Genomic DNA, 19,238 nt, shown 5'->3' with positions numbered 1-19,238 from the left:
TGCTTTGCGCACCACAGTAAGGCAGCCAGGTTGATGGTTGCTGTCTTCCCTTGTCTGTCTTCATTTTGTTGCTGCACATACTTTGTCTCCTCCTGTAGTCAGTATCGTTAGTGCTATTGCCTAACTGTAGGCTAGTTTATTTAAGGTTTACCCAAGTATTTCATCTCCTTAGTACCACCCATATCTGGAAAGCATTCCCCTATCTGCCATTTGGGCAAGTTTCTGATGGAGGAGAAAACTAGAAAAACCTCACAAGAGGTTTTGTACTGTCTACATTTCCATTCCTTTTTCTGTGTTGCTAGCCTCTGGTGCTCCTATACTCTACTATGTGTGTCCTTCCCTCATCTCTGACTTGTTTGATGCACTCTCTACCACTTTCAACTGGTTGAGTTTTCGAGCATCATAATGTTGTTAGTTTCCTTATCAGCCTGCTCTGCAGTCTCACTCGACCCAGTGATTTGGGTTACTTTTATACTCATTCCTTTTCCTCTTTCTTATCAGAAAATACCATTTCCAAAAACTAGTATTTTGTTCGGTTATTTTCATGTTTATCTGCTTCCCACTTTCTCTTTTTTACTGTAATTTCTGCATGAATATCTTTGACACTGTACTGTGGCTCTGTTTATTCTTGCATGTCTCTCATATTTATATAAATTGCTGTAGCTGTTGTCTTCTTCTTTTTCCTGTACATTTCAGTTCATTCCCCTGTTCGTTTATGGTTTAGCAGATTCCCTGTTTCCACAGTGTTCCTGTTTCTATTTCCTTTCTCTGTCACGTTACCTTATTCAACCTTCCCTCGAGTCAAATATCTTCTCTAGTAACCTTCATTTATTTTAATCTGTTTATTTATCTTATTTCCTAACTCTTTGTCATCTTTTTCACTTATTTACTGACCCTCTCCATTGCCCTTACTACTGCTACTTGTATGTAGTGTGTTCTTGTCAAGTGTGTACCTTTACTCTCACATGTGGTACCATAAGTTGGCCTTTCAAAACTGTTGCATATCCTGGTCATTTGAACTTTGTTGTCCTTTTGCATGATCCCAAGGGCCTAATATTAAATATTTTTGTAGCATGTTTTAGTAGTTTCTATACTTTGGTTTCATGTTTCCTGCATTCATTTATAATGTTTTGACATTTCGCTCCCTTTGAGAAAATGTGACCTACACTTAATGTCTTATTTAAGATTGTTGTAATGTGCATTGATATGAAAGATTAAGAAAGTGTGAAGAACTCTCAGAACATGTTTAAGCAATTATTTCATAATTGCGAGAGTAGATCTACAGCTGTTGATAACATAGTGGTTTAAAACGATAGCTGTATCTATATTGATTTGGCCACAGTTTAATTGCAAAAACAATTAACTTCTCACATGTAAGTTGTTGTATAATGTACTACTTTTATTTACAGTTCATTATATAGCCCTACTATCTTACAGGCTGCAATAGAGAGAGCTGGAATTCAAAAGGACGAAGTGAAAGAAGTTTTCATGGGGAATGTTTGCCAAGGGGGAGTTGGCCAGGCTCCAGCAAGGCAAGCTGCTTTGTTTGCAGGTATGGTGTAAATTCTTGAACAGAACATAGTCTGTGTTTTGGCTGAATGCTAAAGTTTGTGAATAGTTCAAGAAAAAAAATTGAGTAACATGATCAGTTGTTCTTTTATTTTCAATATTTTTGGTTTTGATCAAAAATAAAAATGTTGATGCTGTTATTTGGTTCCAAGTAATAACTAGGATTGTGGAACATGCCACATTATGATCACACTTGGGACTAGAAACTTAATGAAGAATTATGCATTCACTAAAGGAGGTGTACCACAAATTAGGTGCATGACAATACACAAATAAATATAGTTGCGGAGCTGTACATGATGTCTTTGTTGGAGATTTTATGATGACTTGAAGCCCCCGAATGCTGCAGCCAGTCTCTAAATATCATTATGCAGATGACTCGACATATTCCTGATAAACCTCCCATCATGTGATTTGCACCTGGAGGCAGTTCATCCATAGGGCACATGCTATGAGCCTGAGGCTGTCAGGGACCTCACAGGCACGCTGCCCAGTTTTTCAAGGGAAAATTCATCATTTGTAGTTTTAAACTGAAAATAGTAATATTGTTTAGGCTTATATGTACATGATTATGCAATGGTTTTAAAGCACTGGACATAATACGTCAGTGGATAAATTTGTGTGTATTTTCAAATATTTTAAGAATACATGTCATAATTCTATGTATTACACCTGATTTTATGTATTGTAAATTAGAACAAGTGTTTCTTTTTATAGGTTCCATACCACTATGACCAGCGGTCCATTATTACAAATTATTGTGAACTTGCACTACATTATTGTTGACAAATTGATTGCTCCAACATTGTCAGCAAAGCCCACCCAAAACACATTTTTTTATACAACCTCGCATCAAAAAGTTCAGGCTGCTAAGTTGAGAGTTGGACAACTAGAATATTCTACCTCATTTAATGTTGCATGTGCAATCATGTATTGTAATCCTTTCACAAATTTTGAGTTCATTCACAGTGTGCCCTTACAGTATGTCTGTCTGTCATGTTTCAATACATTTTTGGTTTCCACGTATGGTTCAAAGTTCATCCCATTCAGTTACACCATTGTGTTTATTCTCTCTTGCCATTTCTTGCAGTATGAGGTTTCCAACTTCTACTGCCATGCACAACATAGGTCAGGAATTTCTCCTATCAGGAATTTCTCCTAACATTATGTACCAATGTTTTAGTGTGTTACATAGTGCTGTAGTGTATGGTGCAAAATATTTTTTTAATTGAAGACTGGAACTTTATGTATGTTTCTTTTCCAGCAATTTTTGGCAGTCGATATATGTTTCAAAAAACTCGTAACACTGAACTGCATTAGCTCAATTTTGTTAGTTCTATTGGTTTCTGTCATAAGCAATCATCTGGTATAAAACTCACTTAACACATTTATTTGTCATCAATATTGAAACACAAAGCATTTAATATTTTAATCCACATGAACCACATTGTTGTCTCATACGAATAGGATGATAGCTGCACTTGTAAATACTATCAATGAGTTTTTTATTATGTGTTTCATGTGGATTAAAATATTCAATGCTTTGTGTTTAAATATTCATGACAAATGAAATGTTTTAAGCAATTTTTGTACCAGATGATGGCCTACAGCTGAAACCGTTAGTACGAGGGTAATCCTAAAAGTAAGGTCTCCTATTTCTTTATAAGTACATAGACCTGTTTATTTCTACAATGGTTTACACCAGTTTACAGCTTGACTATTTAGCTATTTTTCTACATAATCAGCATTTCTGTTGATGCATTTTTGTAGACTCTGTGGCAGTTTTTGTATGCCCATGTCATACCAGCTCGCCGCCATGCTGTTCAGAAAGTTATGAACCTCTTCTTTCACCTCGTCATCGGAGCTGAATTGCTGGGACCACATTTAATGCTGACAGGTACTCTGAGTCTCTGAAAAGACTCAGATGGGCAATTCAGATCTGGAGAAGAGGAATATTGAGCAAGGGTGTATTTATTCTCCATGACAACGCTCGCCCACACATCGCTCAGCAAACCGTTGCTCACCTGCAGCAGTTTCAGTGGAACATAATCACCTACCCACCCTATAGTCCTGACTTGGCACCCAGTGAGTATCACCTGTTCCCTAGGTTAAAAGAACATTTGGCCAGAAAGCGATTCAGCTCTGACAACGAGGTGAAAGAAGAGGTTCATAACTTTCTGAACAGCATGGCGGTGAGCTGGTATAACATGGGCGTAGAAAAACTGCCTCAGTGTCTACAAAAATGCATCAACAGAAATGGTGAAAATAGCTAAATGTTCAAGCTGTAAACTGATGTAAACCATTGTAGAAATAAACATGTCTATGTACTTATATAAAAAAAAGGAGACCTTACTTTTGGGATTACCCTCATACAGGGTGTATACGACCCGGGACAACCGGGAGATCCGGGAAAAATCCGGGAATTTTTTAGAATTCCGGGAATTTTTCATTATTTTAGGTTTCAGTTAAATTTTTGCAATATTGACTGGTAAGAATCGATGCTCTAATAAAGGATATTACTCTATCCTGCTACTGCAGAATAATACTACAACAATAAAACGTGAACGAGAAAAAAAAAATGAAAATAAAACATAAATTGCAAAGGAAATGTGCCATATACAACAACAAAACACAGTGCTCATACAAACGTTTGCCAACAACAAAATGTGTCAAAGGTGTTAGGAAGACTATGCAATGCTTTATAACAACAAAATGTCTCCGATGAGAGTGACGTCACAACGGTTTAACTAGATTCGTTATAGGAGTTACGAGCGGGCTCATGCGCATGCGCAGTTGAGTGGCGGGGCAAACCGATGTATCTGACCCGAATGACAATTACGGGGGTGGAGGGGGCGCCAAATTCATATTCTTGAGAAGAAAAAAAATCGTTTCACAAAGAGCCTAGCATCCAGCGCACGTTGGTCTACCGATTACTCATGATTTTGAATCGCATCCCTCTTGGTTTTTGAACGCACTCTGTAAGTTGATTTCTGAATGAATCATAAATTAATTTTTGAATGCGTGCCTAGTGTACGTGATGTCTGTCAGGGGAATCATCGTCGCATCTAGAAATAAACTTTCCTGCAAGCAAAAGGGGACCGGGTTATACGAGCTGAGCAGAGTAAAGCCGAACGAGTGAACGCCAACCGCTGTCTGATTACGTGGTTGATTGGGCTTGGAATGATCAGCTGTGCTATAATTACTAGCGAAATCCATAGAGTCAGACTACCAGAGTGGAAATAAACGACTAACAGGTAAGAAAGATTACGTATTATCTTCTCGGTGTATCCAAGAAAATGAAATTTTGTCAGAAAATTTTTGGCCAGATCGCTCCACTTGTAAGGGCCAGTTGTACAGCCCCCTTCTAGCAGCCGATTAACTTCTATTCTGGAAGTAGGGCGGAAAGTGGTTTGTACGAACATAACAACGCCTAACCGGAGAATAATCAGGGATAACTAAACCGGTGATTCTGGCAGGGTTAGTGAAGTTAACCAGCGACTAAATTTTGACAAAGGCAGGAATAGTTCCAGAGTTATAGTGCGCGTCATATATCTTGGCGGCCGAGTTTAGGTTCGTTCTGCGCATCTGACGTCAAAAAACACAGTCAGCCAATGAACAGAGAACGACGTTGCCAGATCTCGACTGCAGTGCAGAGCACGGACGAGTGTCTTCAGTTTTAGAAACGTTCAGTCATAAATAAAGTAATAGAACAAAAGCAATGTCTTGATAGCAGATTTTCATTTATAGAAAGTTTGGAAAAAGCATTCTTTATACCAACTGCTTCATATTCTATTAATTAATTAAACCAAACAAGCAATAAGACTCCTAATTCAAGCGATAGCAAGGAAAGGTGTTTGTTTCAATCTCACGAACTGCTTTTTCGCAATAAAGAACAGCGGTAATTGTTTATTTCCTATTGTACTTCGACGAAGCGTGAGTAATTCATAGTCATACCAACAGTGTTTATAAGTAGTTGCGTGAGTGTTAGAGTTCTTATGGAGTTACACTGTACAATGAGCTGCGGTAGCGGAAAGGCTAAGGTGTTGGGCTGCCGATCGGAAGGTTATGAGTTCAAACCTTGTGCGGTGCTTAATATTTTCTTTATTTTAAAACAATATTGGAGTGCCTTACTTCACGAATTTTATTCGTTTTAATGAAATTTCTAGTGCTTTGCCTCTTCATCAACTTTTTCGCTGCTGCAGACACGTGCTCCAAGCATTCCGCGCTGTGCGCGATTTTGTCATCACTGCACTTCTCGCCTGTGCAGACACATGGTGTTCCCACTGCTTTGACACACTTATCATTCGATTTCACAAAAACTATTTGGCCAAAAAATTTGATTTTTACACGTCTTCTTGACTGATACCTTCCCCCCATAAATGACTTAATTTTGTTTTGATGTGCAGCATTAAATGTAGTAAACCATTGCACGAAATTTTGAAGAGTTTGCAGAGGTAAAAGTCCATAGCGTATACTTTCCGTGTGGTCGATTTTAGTTGCCACAATGTTGAGAATGAAATGTGGACAAGATACCTAAATTTCATATAATATTTACTGTATAACAATATCTCATTTAATTTAAGTACCACATAGGTGTCGTATGTAATATTGAGAAATATTCCGTCTTTCGCGACTGTAATAAAAGTTTTATTTACCCAGGGCGCGTTTGGCTTTATTTTAAAGCACTTCCATCGGTGAAAGCTATGGCACATACACAATGGTATTCATGTTCTATTTCTTGTTTTTGTTCCACAGTCGCAGTTTTACCAATGGTATTGAAATATATCCCTCTTCTGCAACTGTAATAAGCGACTTATTTAGACCAGACGCGTTTCTCTCTTTTGAAGCATCATAAGAGGACTGTATTTTGTGTCCTCCATTGCCAAGTCACCTTTCGTAGTTTTGTGCTGCGGTAGCACAATATTCAACGTTTGTGTCGGCTCATCAGTGTTTTAGCAAATAAATGCTGTTTGTGTGTGCCACACACAAAATTATATTTGACATAGCTCTGAGCACTTCACTGACAGACGGTATATTCAAGTCCTAATGTTTTTGTAAGTCCACAGTTTTGTTTAATGTATTTTGTCTACTTCCTTTTGATTGATTGAAGAGCTTTAAAATAAAGCCAAACGTGCCCAGTGTAAGTAAAACTTTCGTTACAGTCGCGAAAGGTGGAATATTTCTCAATATTACATACGACACTTATGTGGTACTTAAATTAAATGAAGTATATAGGTATCTTGTCCACATTTCATTCTCAACATTGTGGCAACTAAAATCGACCATCCGGAAAGTATACTCTATGGACTTAACCTCTGCAAACTCTTCAAAATTTCGTGCAATGGTTTACTGTATTTAATGCTGCATAATAACTGCGTTGAACATCGAAACAAAATTAAGTCATTTATGGGGGGAAGGTATCAGTCAAGAAGATGTGTAAAATCTAATTTTTGGGCCAAATAGTTTTTGTGGAATCGATTGATAAGAGTGTCAAAGCAGTTGGAACACAAATGTGTCTGCACAGGCGAGCAGTGCAGTGACAAAATCGCCCACAGCGCGGAATGCAGGGAGCACGTCTTTGTAGCAGCGAAAGGGTTACTGCGGCCGTAGTGGCTTTACTTCATGAACTGCGCGCTCCCCCCTAAACGTAAGCTTGCGAACTATGCTATACTATGGCGCTGCTTCTCTTGGCGCGTGCGTCATGTGCAACTGGCAACGCAGCAATCTCCCGCGTCTAGGCGGGCATGCGCGAGCCGCCAAGATAAAAGAATTGAACTATAGTCATGACAAGATTGTTTGTTAGAACGAGGAACGGGGACATCACACCAATTAGGGAAGAATATGACGATTCCAAATTTAAGTAAAAATCTCGTACTACTACTTTTCGATCTCATGCTCGAGAAACTGGGGCGTATGAATGAAATGTGAAACTATTTTCTAACATTAAACTATTTGCTTGTAGTAGGCCTAATAGTCATTTTATGTTGGTCTTCGTGAATTATATTCTGTCGTGTTATAAAAATGACCATTTGTGCAAAAACAGTCTCGTTTATTTCGTATGTGTTACAATTTCTGCAGTGTTAGAAAGACCTATTTTGTTTTATCTAGCAGACAGCGACAAAATAAACGTAATCATATTTGAGACACCACACCAGTCATGGGTAGTATTTGTATTAACAACTTACGCAGCATTAGACACCGATATTTCGGCCTCTTTTCTTTTATGACATAACGTAAGATCTTTTAATGTTTTACACATACGAACATACGGGCTTCCTGCGTCATCGTAGCTGCCAAAGCGCGGTGGCGCCTCTTACCTGGCACTCTCTGACGACTGCTGAAACGAACCTATTTCTAACAGGTCGCGGGAAAATATTGCGAATGGCTGTTTGAGAAACGTTACTTTCAAAGCAAATTTCCTCTTTCGCAAGTGGAACTATGTGTGAGAATGTGCGATGAATTCCTTAAATCACAGAGCATTTGATGACGAGCGATTAGAAGTATTTAGAGCCCAGATCAGACAATCGTGTCGTTATTATGAGCAAATTGGTGTAGTGCTACGGGAAGCTCTCGCTCCTCTGCGGTAGCTAATTTATTTGTGGAAAAATTTGAGAACAAGTCACTGGACTCAGCTAAAAATTTTACTGGCACATTTGTGTGATGTATCTTAAAGTGTAACACGGGCAAGAAAAATCAACATTATATGTGAAAGCTTAGTTTCTGTTGCAGCTTATTAACCTTAGAGACCAATGTTGTACGTGAAAGCTTTGCTTTTCTTGTAGCAACACTATGTATATTAATTTAAAACATTAACTTTTCCTGTTTGTGTATCCGCGCTACTTAACAGTGATGTTGCTATTAGCGGACTACATCACGTGTCCTACGCTCTGAATATCCGCTGTCATCGGCTGGCGGGATCACGTGACATGAGCAATGACTCGCTTACAAAAGCGTATCGTAATCTCGATTACATGGTTCGGAAAGTAACATGCGGTGTTTGGTGGGATTCGAATTTATACTTTCGTGATACGAAAATATACAGCGTACTTACTGATGCAAAAAAAAAAAAACCTGTCACTTAATAGCACGGAAAAAGTGTGTTTTCATCCGGGAGAAAGTGTATTTTTAACCGGGAAATCCGGGAAAAATCCGGGAATTTTTTTTCCTTGTCCACGTATACACCCTGTCATACTAATAAAATCCAGTTAATGCAGTTCAGTGAAACTTTATAACTTCGTAATACAATGCATTTTATATGTTAACATGAACATCATAGTTTCAAGACGGTTTTGGTGGATTTTTGTAGCTTTGTTTCGATGGAGCACTGTTCTGCCTCGAGAGTGGTTTGCAGACAAACTCATTTGGGTCTTCAGCAAATCCCATATCCATCTCCACAAAATAGATAGATAGAAGCAAAAGCTGTCAAAATTGAAGGTAATGCAGTTACTTTTGCATTTTCATATTTTAAACTAAGCAGAAATGAAAGTTAACTGGCAACTTAAAACTTTGCACTGGACTGGCATGTGGACCCATCTTCTCCTGCCAACTGAGCTTTCGAACTGTTGCTCACAATCCATGCTCACAGTTTAAATTCTGTCAATATGTCTCCCTATTTTCCAAGCTTCACAGATGCCCTCTTGTATTTGTTGGTGGACTAGTGCTACATTAAGAAAAGATACTATCAGAAAATGGTTTAGTCACAGCCATGAGGATGTTTCCATCGACAATGAAGTACACTGTTCTAAAAACTGAAGGCAGTTTCAAATTGTCCCCCCCCCTTCCCCACGGGGTCCTGCTCTTTTGTGGATATTTGCATGGTGATCACGGGACCCTGAGCTAGTGCGGCTCTTGCCTTTCTGGGCTCCATACCTTACTTTACACATCCTACCCCCCCCCCCCTTCCCCTCCCCATCTCTTCCCTTCCTTCTCCCTCTTCGGGAGTATGTTTCGTGCCTACGTCCAGAGATGGATGCTTGTAAGACATAATAGTTTCTCTTCTTTGCTCTCTTTGCTGGACAGTCTCTCCTCCATTTGTTCTACTCTTTTCCTTGCCTCTTCTCTTTACCCTCTTCTCCACTGCAGCGTTAGAGACCTCGCTTCTTTCCTTTTTATTTGTTCCTCCCTTTCTCTTCCTTTCCTCCCTGTCCTTGTCTGAAGGCCGACCCACACGTTCCCACGCGTAGCCAGTGACGGGGTAATGCATAATTCCCCATCCCGGGTTGACAGGTAGGACACGTACTACCCCCTAGTAAAGGCCAGATCCAGGGAGGGGTGATTACCCAAGCTCGTACTTTCTGAACCTGCCGATTGGTCCCTCTGTCCGTTTCTCGGGAGGTGTGAACAATCACCTAAGCCAGGAGTGCCCTCAGAGATGCTCCCCACGAGGAAGGAGTGCACCATCAGAGACGCCATTAATCATGGGGGATACTTCCGCATTGGTTTCCTCTACATCTACAACTTCCGCTCACAAGTGAAAGATGAGTCTCAGCCACAGACAATGTTCCCAACAGTGCCACATTTCCTAGTTGTTTCTTGGCCTGACGAAGGTCAAGACTTCTCCACAGTCAATTCTTTCATTATTCAGAAAGGTATCGACACAATTGCAGGTCCTGAAAAGTCTTGTTCCCGATTAAGAAATGGCATCTTGTGCCCTCCAGGCACAAAAATTGCTGTGAACTCCACTGCTACACACTTTCCCTGTCCAGGTGGAATCACACCACACTTTAAATTCATCACATGGGGTTGTTTATACACACTCACTTGACGGATCATCCAATGAGGAAATTCAAAACTACCTCTCTGACCAGGGCATAACGGCTGTGCATTGAGTCATGAAAAGGGTTGACAAGGAATTGGTACCAACCCATACTCTCTTCTTGACGTTTGACAGAGTTCAACTTCCATCGAACATTAAAGCAGGATATGATATAATTTCATTTCGCCCTTACATTCCCAACGCTACATGTTGATATCAGTGTCAACGGTTTAATCATACCAGCCAGTTGTGTTCCAATCCGGCCAATTGCGTTACATGTGGCAGGGATACCTGTGAGGGTGATTGGCCACCTCCATCCCCTCATTGCATCAACTGTATGGGTGACCGCGCCGCTTTCCTCTAGAGACTGCCCTATTTTCAAAGATGAACGAATTATTCAGGAAATCTGAGTGAAGGAAAAGGTGTCTGCATTTGCTGCTCATAAGTTATTCGCCAGTCAAAAGCCCACTGTGCCCCCAGCAGGTAAATATAGCACTGTTCTTGCATCTCCTCGGCCTACTAAGGAGGCAGACACGCAGACTTGTGATCTCACCTTTAGTGCCATGGTCGTCAGATCGGCCAGTTCAAAGATGGCCCATTCAACCTCCGCACCATTACCTGCTCACTTTATGGCTCACCCGTCATTGGCTCCTGCTAAATCACGAGCCCCGAAATCAGACGCCCAGACTTCCAAAAAAGAGCCTACTCACGAAGATTTTTTATGTATCCCGACTTCACAACCATTGATTCCTCCCTCATCTCAACATTCTGTTTCCAAGAAGGCTCATAAGAAACAAAGTTCCTCTCCTCCTCCGCCATGGCATGTTTTCCCTCATTTCCAGTCAGTCCAGTTTGATCTCCCCTCTGTTGATGGCACTCCAGCATATGGGGGACTTATGATTATTTTCCATGATACTGTCCATTATCACCCAGTCCCTTTAAATAGTTCCTTCCAAGCTGTTGCTGTCTGTCTTTCCCTTTCTGGATACACCTTCTCTATTTTTACTGTCTACATTCCATTGTCCACACTGATGGCAAGAGCTGATCTCCTTCATATCCTTGGTCAGCTCCCACCCCCCTATTTGCTGGTTGGGGACTTCAATGCCCACCATCTGCTTTGGGGATCTCCCCGTCCTTGTCCGCATGGCTCTCTATTGATTGACCTCTTCCATCAAGCAGATCTTTTTTGCCTCAACACTGGGGAACCTACATTTTTGTTTGCCTCCACGACAAATTTCTCTCATTTGGACCTATCTGTCGGTACTGTTCGGCTAGCTCGGCACTTTGAATGGTTTGCTCTTGCTGATACACAATCAAGTGACCATTTTCCATGTGTCCTTCAATTACAGCCACAACTGCCAGCTATGCGCCCAAGACACTTGAAGTTTTCCCAAGCCGATTGGACACTTTTCTCCTCTCTAGTGACATTCGATGACAGTCACTTTCCTAGTGTCGACGATCAAGTCTCTCATGTTACAGAAGTTATTCTTACAGTCGCAGAATGTTCAATACCTTGCACCTCCGATTTGCTCCAGGTGGCTGAAGTCCCGAAACCTTTTAACACTTGCCCAATGCGGTTTCCGAAAGCATCGTTCTGCAGTTGACCATCGTGTTGCTCTCTTCACTTATATCATGAACCATTTTCTCAGGAAATGCCAAACGGTAGCAATATTTTTTGATATGGAGAGAGCATACGATATGTGTTGGAGGACAGACATCCTCCGCACACTGTTCTCTTGGAGCTTTCGAGGTCGGCTACCCCTTTTTATTCGTGAATTTATGACAGAGCACACATTTCAGGTGCGGGTGAACACTATTCTCTCATGTACTTTCTCCCAAGAAAACAGGTTGCCCCAGGGCTCCGTACCAAGTGTTGTAATGTTTCCATCACCATAAATCCAATTGCGGATTGTCTCCTTCTCGATGTCGTGGGCTCCTGGTTTGTCGATGATTTTGTGATCTACTACAGCTCTCAACAGACCAGCCTTCTTGAACAATGTCTTCAAGGATGTCTTGATCACCTCCACTCATGGAGCATCGGAACCGGTTTCCACTTTTCTCCCAGTATGACCGCCTGTGTAAATTTGTGGCATCGTACGGAGCTTCCTCTGCCTTCCCTACATCTAGGCCCTGTCGACCTTCCGTTCACGGATGTAGCTAAATTCTTAGGACTTACGTTTGACAGAAAACTGTGCTGGTCCTCCCACGTTTCATATCTTTCGGCTCACTGTCTGCGATCCGTCAACACCATCAGTGTTCTGAATGGTAGCTCCTGGGAAGCAGACCGAGTGGTCCTTCTCCACTCTATCGCACCTTAGTGTGCTCGAAATTGGACTATGGAAGCATAGTTTACTCCTCTGCTCAGCCGTCTATTCTTTGGTGTCCCAACTCTGTCCACCACCACAGATTGCATTTAGCATCTGGAGTTTTTTACACCAGCCCCATGGACTGCCTTTATGCTGAGACTGCTGAACCTCCGCTGTCCAATCAGCGAGCTGTCGGTGAGTCGTCATGCTAGTCATCTGTCTTCTACGCCTGCTCATCTGGCCCATGCTCTTTTTTTCGACACCTCCTTGGATTTAGGGTATGCAGGCCACCCTTCCTCTCTGCTACCATCGGGAATCTGCTTACATCAACTGCTACGTTCTCTTTCCTTCCACTTTCCTAAAACTTTCTTGACAACTAGGGCTGTGGTGTCACCTAGGCAATGCCCTCGGACCTGCCTGCTCTGTGACCTTTGTCAGCTTCCCAAAGATAGTACCCCTCCTCTCGTTTATCGTTTGGGCATTTGCTGCTCTATGCACACAAATGGAGTATGTCACATTCATTTACACTGATGGCTCAGAAACAACATTCGGCGTTGGGAGTGCTTATATTGTTGGCGACACTCCTAATAGATTTCGGCTTCCTGACCAGTGTTCGGTTTTTACTGCGGATCTTTACGCTGTTCTCCAGCCTGTCCAATACAACCCTTGCCATAAGCGGATTCAGTATATTATATGCTTGGATTCGCTCAGTTCTCTCCTCGGCCTCCAACCTCTTTATCCTGTCCACCCTCTGGTTCACCGGATTCAGGACTGCCTCCACTTGCTCCACTCGGGACGTCTCTGTGGCGTTCCTCTGGATCCCAGGACACGTTGGTACCCGTGCAAACGAGGTGGCCGATATAGCGGCCAAGGCTGCAGGCTCTCTCTTCAGCCTGCTGTTCGCTTGGTTCCCTTCGCCGATCTACAGAGTGTTTAATGTTATTCTGTTGCTCTTTTATGGCACCCACATTGGTCTACACTTCCCTATAATAAATTGCAGGACGTGAAACTTCTTCCATGTGTTTGGACCTCTTCCTCCTGACTTCGTCATCGGGAAGAGATAATTTTAACTGGTCTCCTGATAGGGCACTGTCTTTTTAGCCATCGGCATCTTTTAAGTGGTGATCCTCCCCCGCTTTGTCCCCACTGCTCTCAACTGTGGACGGTGAGATACCTTTTACTTCAGTGCCCCTATTTTACTCAGCTATGCACCCGTTTACAGCTGTCACCTGATATATCTTACCTTTTAGCAGATGACACGTGCTCAGCCGATCGCATCCTCGAGTTTATTAGTGTCAGTGAGATGACATCAGTCATTTGAAGCTCTTTTTTTGGGAAAACAACCCCCCTCCCTCCCCCCCTTCTATGGTAGTTTTCTAATTTTCCTTCTGTTTTTAGTTGCTCCCATTTTTGAGTTTCACTCCCATTGCTGCTGATTTCCCATTCAGTTTTTTACCCTTCCCTAAGCCACAGAACGGGCGCTTATGACCGTAGCAGTTTTGCGCCCTAAAACCATTAAAAACAAAAAGTGTTTCAAACTGTATGCCAACCTGGGGCTGGGATTTTTCAAGGGCAATTCTCATAACAGCTGAATTATCCGGGCAGTTACTCATGAGTCACCTTTTCAGAAATGTCTCATGTGGCATGGTTTGAAGAAACTATTGTTGGGGATGAAAAAGATTAAATTTAAGCAATAATAATTTAATGAGAGCTAAATTGCATTCACTACTGATGTCACTGTTTCTTTAGTGAAAACCATTTTCCTGTTCATTGGGCCATGAAGTTCGCATTGCTCTTTACCAAAATTTGTTTGAGCATTGTAATTAAACTTACAGGTCTGCCCAAGTCTACAATATGCACAACAGTAAATAAGGTGTGTGCATCAGGAATGAAAGCTATAATGCTGGCAAGCCAAAGTTTGATGTGTGGCCATCAGGAAGTTGCCCTTGCAGGTGGCATGGAATCTATGTCAAATGTACCATTTTACATGAAGAGAGGAGAAACAAGTTATGGAGGTGTCAATCTTGTGGTAAGTGTACGTTGTTTAAATTGTTCAGTCTGGCAGAAATCAACAGTGTGATTTCAGAGAGTCACTTAATACATTACTTACAAACAACTGGCAATATTTTGTTTTTCCAGCAATGTGCTTCACCAGTAGATCAGTAGGCAGACTATCTGTAGCTTGAAAGAATACATATGATGAAAATCAGTAATCATCTGTATTGCCACATCTGAATATATTCCAATTTGACAAAACCAGCTTTTTGTGAGAGCTAAAGATTAAAGAAAATATGACACCAAATGGCTCTATAGCTAATGGCTTAACATTTATGTACATTGAATATGTAGAAAAAATTAAAAATTTGTGCCAGATGGGACTTAGCTGGATTTCCTGTTTATCATGGAGAGTTAGTTCACAATTAGGCTGTCTGAGCACGTATCCAGGCCTGGCACAAACTTTCATTGTAACTGATGTTTCCACATATTGTTTCCTGCTAATCACTAGCATAATTTCATCTCAATGCATTTTCATGTCAGTCCATTAAATTCATTCCATTTATGTTGACCTTTATTGCAATACTTATTCAGTATCACTCCAGATACAAACTCTGGAGTAAATTCTTTCTTGTAATCTTATTTATAATAGTTTTTGGCCTCTTGATCAAACCCAATAATAATGATGGAGGGTTGTCATATTACCAGATGGCAGTTAGCTGCTCCTTGCAGAGATCCCTATGATCTGTCATGAAGAGTGATTTATAAAATTTGCTACATTGTAGGTTGAACAATTTAGTGCATTGATGGAATCTGCAAATGAAAGCTATATAGAATGGTGATGATTGTAGAAAATACAAGAACTGGTGTTCTTGAGAGACTGTGAGGAGCTGTTGTGGAATGCCCCTCCCCTGTTACTTACACTGTAATTAGTACAGATTGTGGGTATGGTGCTTGTCCTATGAACCCCTGTGATCAGCTTAATCTATGTTTATATTTATATAATAGAGGGAAACATTCCACGTGGGAATTCCCTCTTTCCTGATGAAGCAACCGCGGGTTGCGAAAGCTTGAAATTTGTGTGTGTGTTTGTGTTTGTTATTGTCTCTATCAATGTACCAACGTTTTCATTTGGTAAGTTACAGAATCTTAGATATATGTATATATTTACATATATATTTTTTATCTGCAACTGTACAGTGCATAGCAGAAGCTGTTTTGTACTACATTGACCTGTCCCCGTCTAGAGATAACCATGTGAAGATCGTGGTGCATGATCCTCTGATTGTAGGACACTGTGATCCGTACAGTTTGTGTACATAATCCAGTCAGAATCAAATGAATGATACTACATATGCATGCTCAGTCAGTTAGAAATCTGCCCATGCAAACTAAGTTGACAAGGCACTAAATGAAACCTGTAGGATTATTACAATATGTTTGAAAACTAAGCCACTTGTAAAACTCTAGCAGCTCACAGGCATAGCAGCACCAAATACTCATCAGGAAGTTGCCACCAATGTGGAGAGAACTCGCCAGGCTTATCAGGAAAACCATTTCAGCAACTTTGCTTCATTTACGTACTGTACATTCTGCCAGCAGTGCAGCAGGTGACTCAGCTTTCTGCTTTCCTTGAATGTAACCCACTTGTGATACGAGTCTTTGGGTGGCAAAGTGAAGAAGTCTGCTATAAAAAGTCCACAACAAAGAACTGTGGCAGTGAGTCTCAACAATGCATCACAGTGCGTACTAAGCTTCACAAGAAGAGTGTTGTAATGTGAGTTAAACATGTAGACCATTAATATTTTTTCCTGTTTTTTTCTTTTGTTTGTGCCACATCAGCCAGCCTTCGTTTCATATTGAGACAGACACACACACACACACACACACACACACACACACACACACACACGATTTGCATACAGTATCTACATTGGTTTTAAACATTTAACTTACATCATGATGTGATCCCATCGTTGACACGAGATGTCATTCCAAATACCAGTTTAGTGTGGAACACACAACTTTCCTGGTGTGCACTGCTTGTGTTGTGCAAGTTACATGAAAGTGACTATATTCACTTACTTAACATTGTTCTCTGAATTTTATTTGTTTGCAGTCAAGTCATTTGACTGTAGATACTTAATGATACTGATGAAAAGCTGGACTGTGCTGCTAGTTGCCTCATGAAATGAATGAAAGGAGCAAGTTTTGTATAGATTTATGGTGTAGCATCATCAAAATATAGTTGGCATTGTAAATTGTTGCTTAAAATTATACTGTTCATTTATAATATTATAAATCAGTCACAACAAATTCCTTATGTATTGCACTTTTAAACAGTCAGTTAATTCAATATCCTCCATGGAAAAAGATATTCGCTTTTATCTTGGGGAAAAGAGATCATATGAGCTGATAGGAAGATTCAGTTCAATGTTTTCAACTGTCTGAACCTTCAATTTGTATTTTGTTTTGTTTGTTTATATCTGTTCTAGAGTTCTCATACAACTTCTGAAACAAGTAATGAGCTTTCAATTTATGTTTGCTGGAATGAGGACATATACTCATTAGCTTCAAAGATGTCAGCTGTACCTAGAGGTGCAGTAAACATTTCATAATTCCATTACTCTGTCATCTTCATTTCATTTAGTTTTGTTTCTTGTCTGTTTAGGGAGAGTTAAGGGAATACAGAGTGAACATTGGAACGCACTTTGGGATAATGCAGGTTAGAAATTAAAGTTAGTGTTCGTGATTGAAGAGCAGGAAGAGCAGAAAAGATCATAGATGTAGTAGTAGCAAAGTACTTTTTTGTGGGCAGATGAGAAGAAAATTGGGATTTTGTTGGAGATTTTAATTTGGTAATTGTTGCTGTAATTGGTAGTGGACCACATAGTAGACGCTCTTGAGGTGGTTTGTCACAGTTGGTTAACGTAGAAGTAATTCACACATACTTAAAAGTAGATTTTTGTGAGAGCTGTTCATGTTGATATTTGAACCTTAGTGGTTGGGTAAAAATTGCTTTTACAAAAAAAGAAAAAAAAGTAAGTTTGCAGTGAAACCAGATTGCATGGATATTGTCTAAGGCATGTGTAGTTAGACATACCACAAGTTTGGGGCATTCCAGTTGGCTGTTTCATTATATTAGTTCCTGTTTTAAATTCCCAGATTTATCTGGTTATAAGATGAGGTTTTTTCCCAAATTTGGCATTAGAAAAGTCCAGGATCATCTTACGTTTGTTGATTACATTATTGCTGCTGAGGTTAACATTTTTGTGTTGTATAATAGATTAATACAGTGTTTGGCAACTGGGGTGACATGCAGATTTATTTGGAATATTTTGACTGGCTTAGAGGGAGAACAGTGACACTAGACTGGTCGAGAACTAAGAAAAGTGTGAGAAAGAGTGGTGAGCTGCTTGCATCATACTGCCAACCTTGGGAACGTACACCATGTACATTGGTTTTTCATGAACATCTGCCACATTTAAACTGCCTGAATCCATTTGTAGTCTGAACTGATTTGACTACAAAATTGGACAGATAATGTGTAGATTTTGCTGGAGACAGTGAAAGTCTACTTAGAAGCTAGTGGCATGCTTACATGTTTTGCACAACAATGATGTCAGTGCTTGCCATGAGGTATGATACGAACAAAAGGGGGTGTGTCATAGTCTGGTTCTTTGCAGCAAATGAAAGAGCAATGAGCAGACAAGCAAGAGACAAAGGAATATTGTTACATTATCACATCAGTATCAATACTAAATCTGCTTATATATATTTGGAAAAAACAGCTGTGTCCTCAGGTCCCACAGTAACCAGAACCCCCGAAATCACAACATATTGAGAAGAAACAGAAAAATATTTGTGACAACAGAGATTATAAATTTCATTGCTACTTATATGTGGAAATACATTGCCTCTTTTTCTCACCTCTCATTGATTAAATGAAACTGTCATGTCCTTGACAACACACAGTTGTCACATTGCCAGTCTGTGAGTTTTAGATAGACATCATCGTCACTGATGGTGGCCCAATGTAGAATTTAGCACAGCATACAAATTAATGCTAATGGAAATATGTTCACACAGAATACGAAATGCAGCACATGAAATAAAATGTGAGCTTCAGTGAAGATGCCAAAGTTGATACTGCTCTGCCATACTGTTATTTTTCAAGACTGCCTGCTGTGTTAATCAGAGGTTGTAAGATTTCTGCTGATTCAGCTGTAGAGAACTGAGAGGACAAATTATTGTTGTCATTCAGTTTCCTTATATTGTAAATGCAGTAAGAATAGTAAATTGTAGCAACTGATAATGGTTGATGATGACAGCTGTGACTGTTGAGGAACATGGATATATGAGTTCACAGCTGTTTCATGCAGAAAATAGAATGCTAATTTAAAGTTAATGGTGAATCATGAGGCAGAGGCTACAAACAACTCTGCTGCAGGAAGGGAAATTTGAGACCGCATAAGTGAATTTTTGTAGGCGGTGTCAGATGAATGCAGATAATGAGGGGACCAAAACAGGAAATGTTTCATGAATTGGAGTACCACGTTTTTCAGTACATGCAAGAGATATGCAGTGAAGGCTTCCCAATTACTCAATAAATC

General features: G+C 40.4%; 1 protein-coding gene across 1 annotated transcript in view; it reads left to right on the top strand.

Annotated features, from left to right (window-relative positions):
- The window catches only part of LOC126161317 (acetyl-CoA acetyltransferase, mitochondrial), a 115,747-nt gene that overhangs the window by 57,846 nt on the left and 38,663 nt on the right, over positions 1–19,238 (top strand). The window contains exons 3-4 of the mRNA XM_049917068.1: positions 1,438–1,552; positions 14,466–14,659. Coding sequence (XP_049773025.1) covers positions 1,438–1,552; positions 14,466–14,659 — 309 coding nt within the window. The remainder of the gene's footprint in view (positions 1–1,437; positions 1,553–14,465; positions 14,660–19,238) is intronic.

The sequence above is a fragment of the Schistocerca cancellata genome, chromosome 2 (genome assembly GCF_023864275.1).
Source record: "Schistocerca cancellata isolate TAMUIC-IGC-003103 chromosome 2, iqSchCanc2.1, whole genome shotgun sequence".
Classification (NCBI taxonomy): domain Eukaryota; kingdom Metazoa; phylum Arthropoda; class Insecta; order Orthoptera; family Acrididae; genus Schistocerca; species Schistocerca cancellata.
The sequence above is the reverse complement of the archived record's forward strand: the minus strand, read 5'-3'. Positions and strand labels throughout refer to the sequence as shown.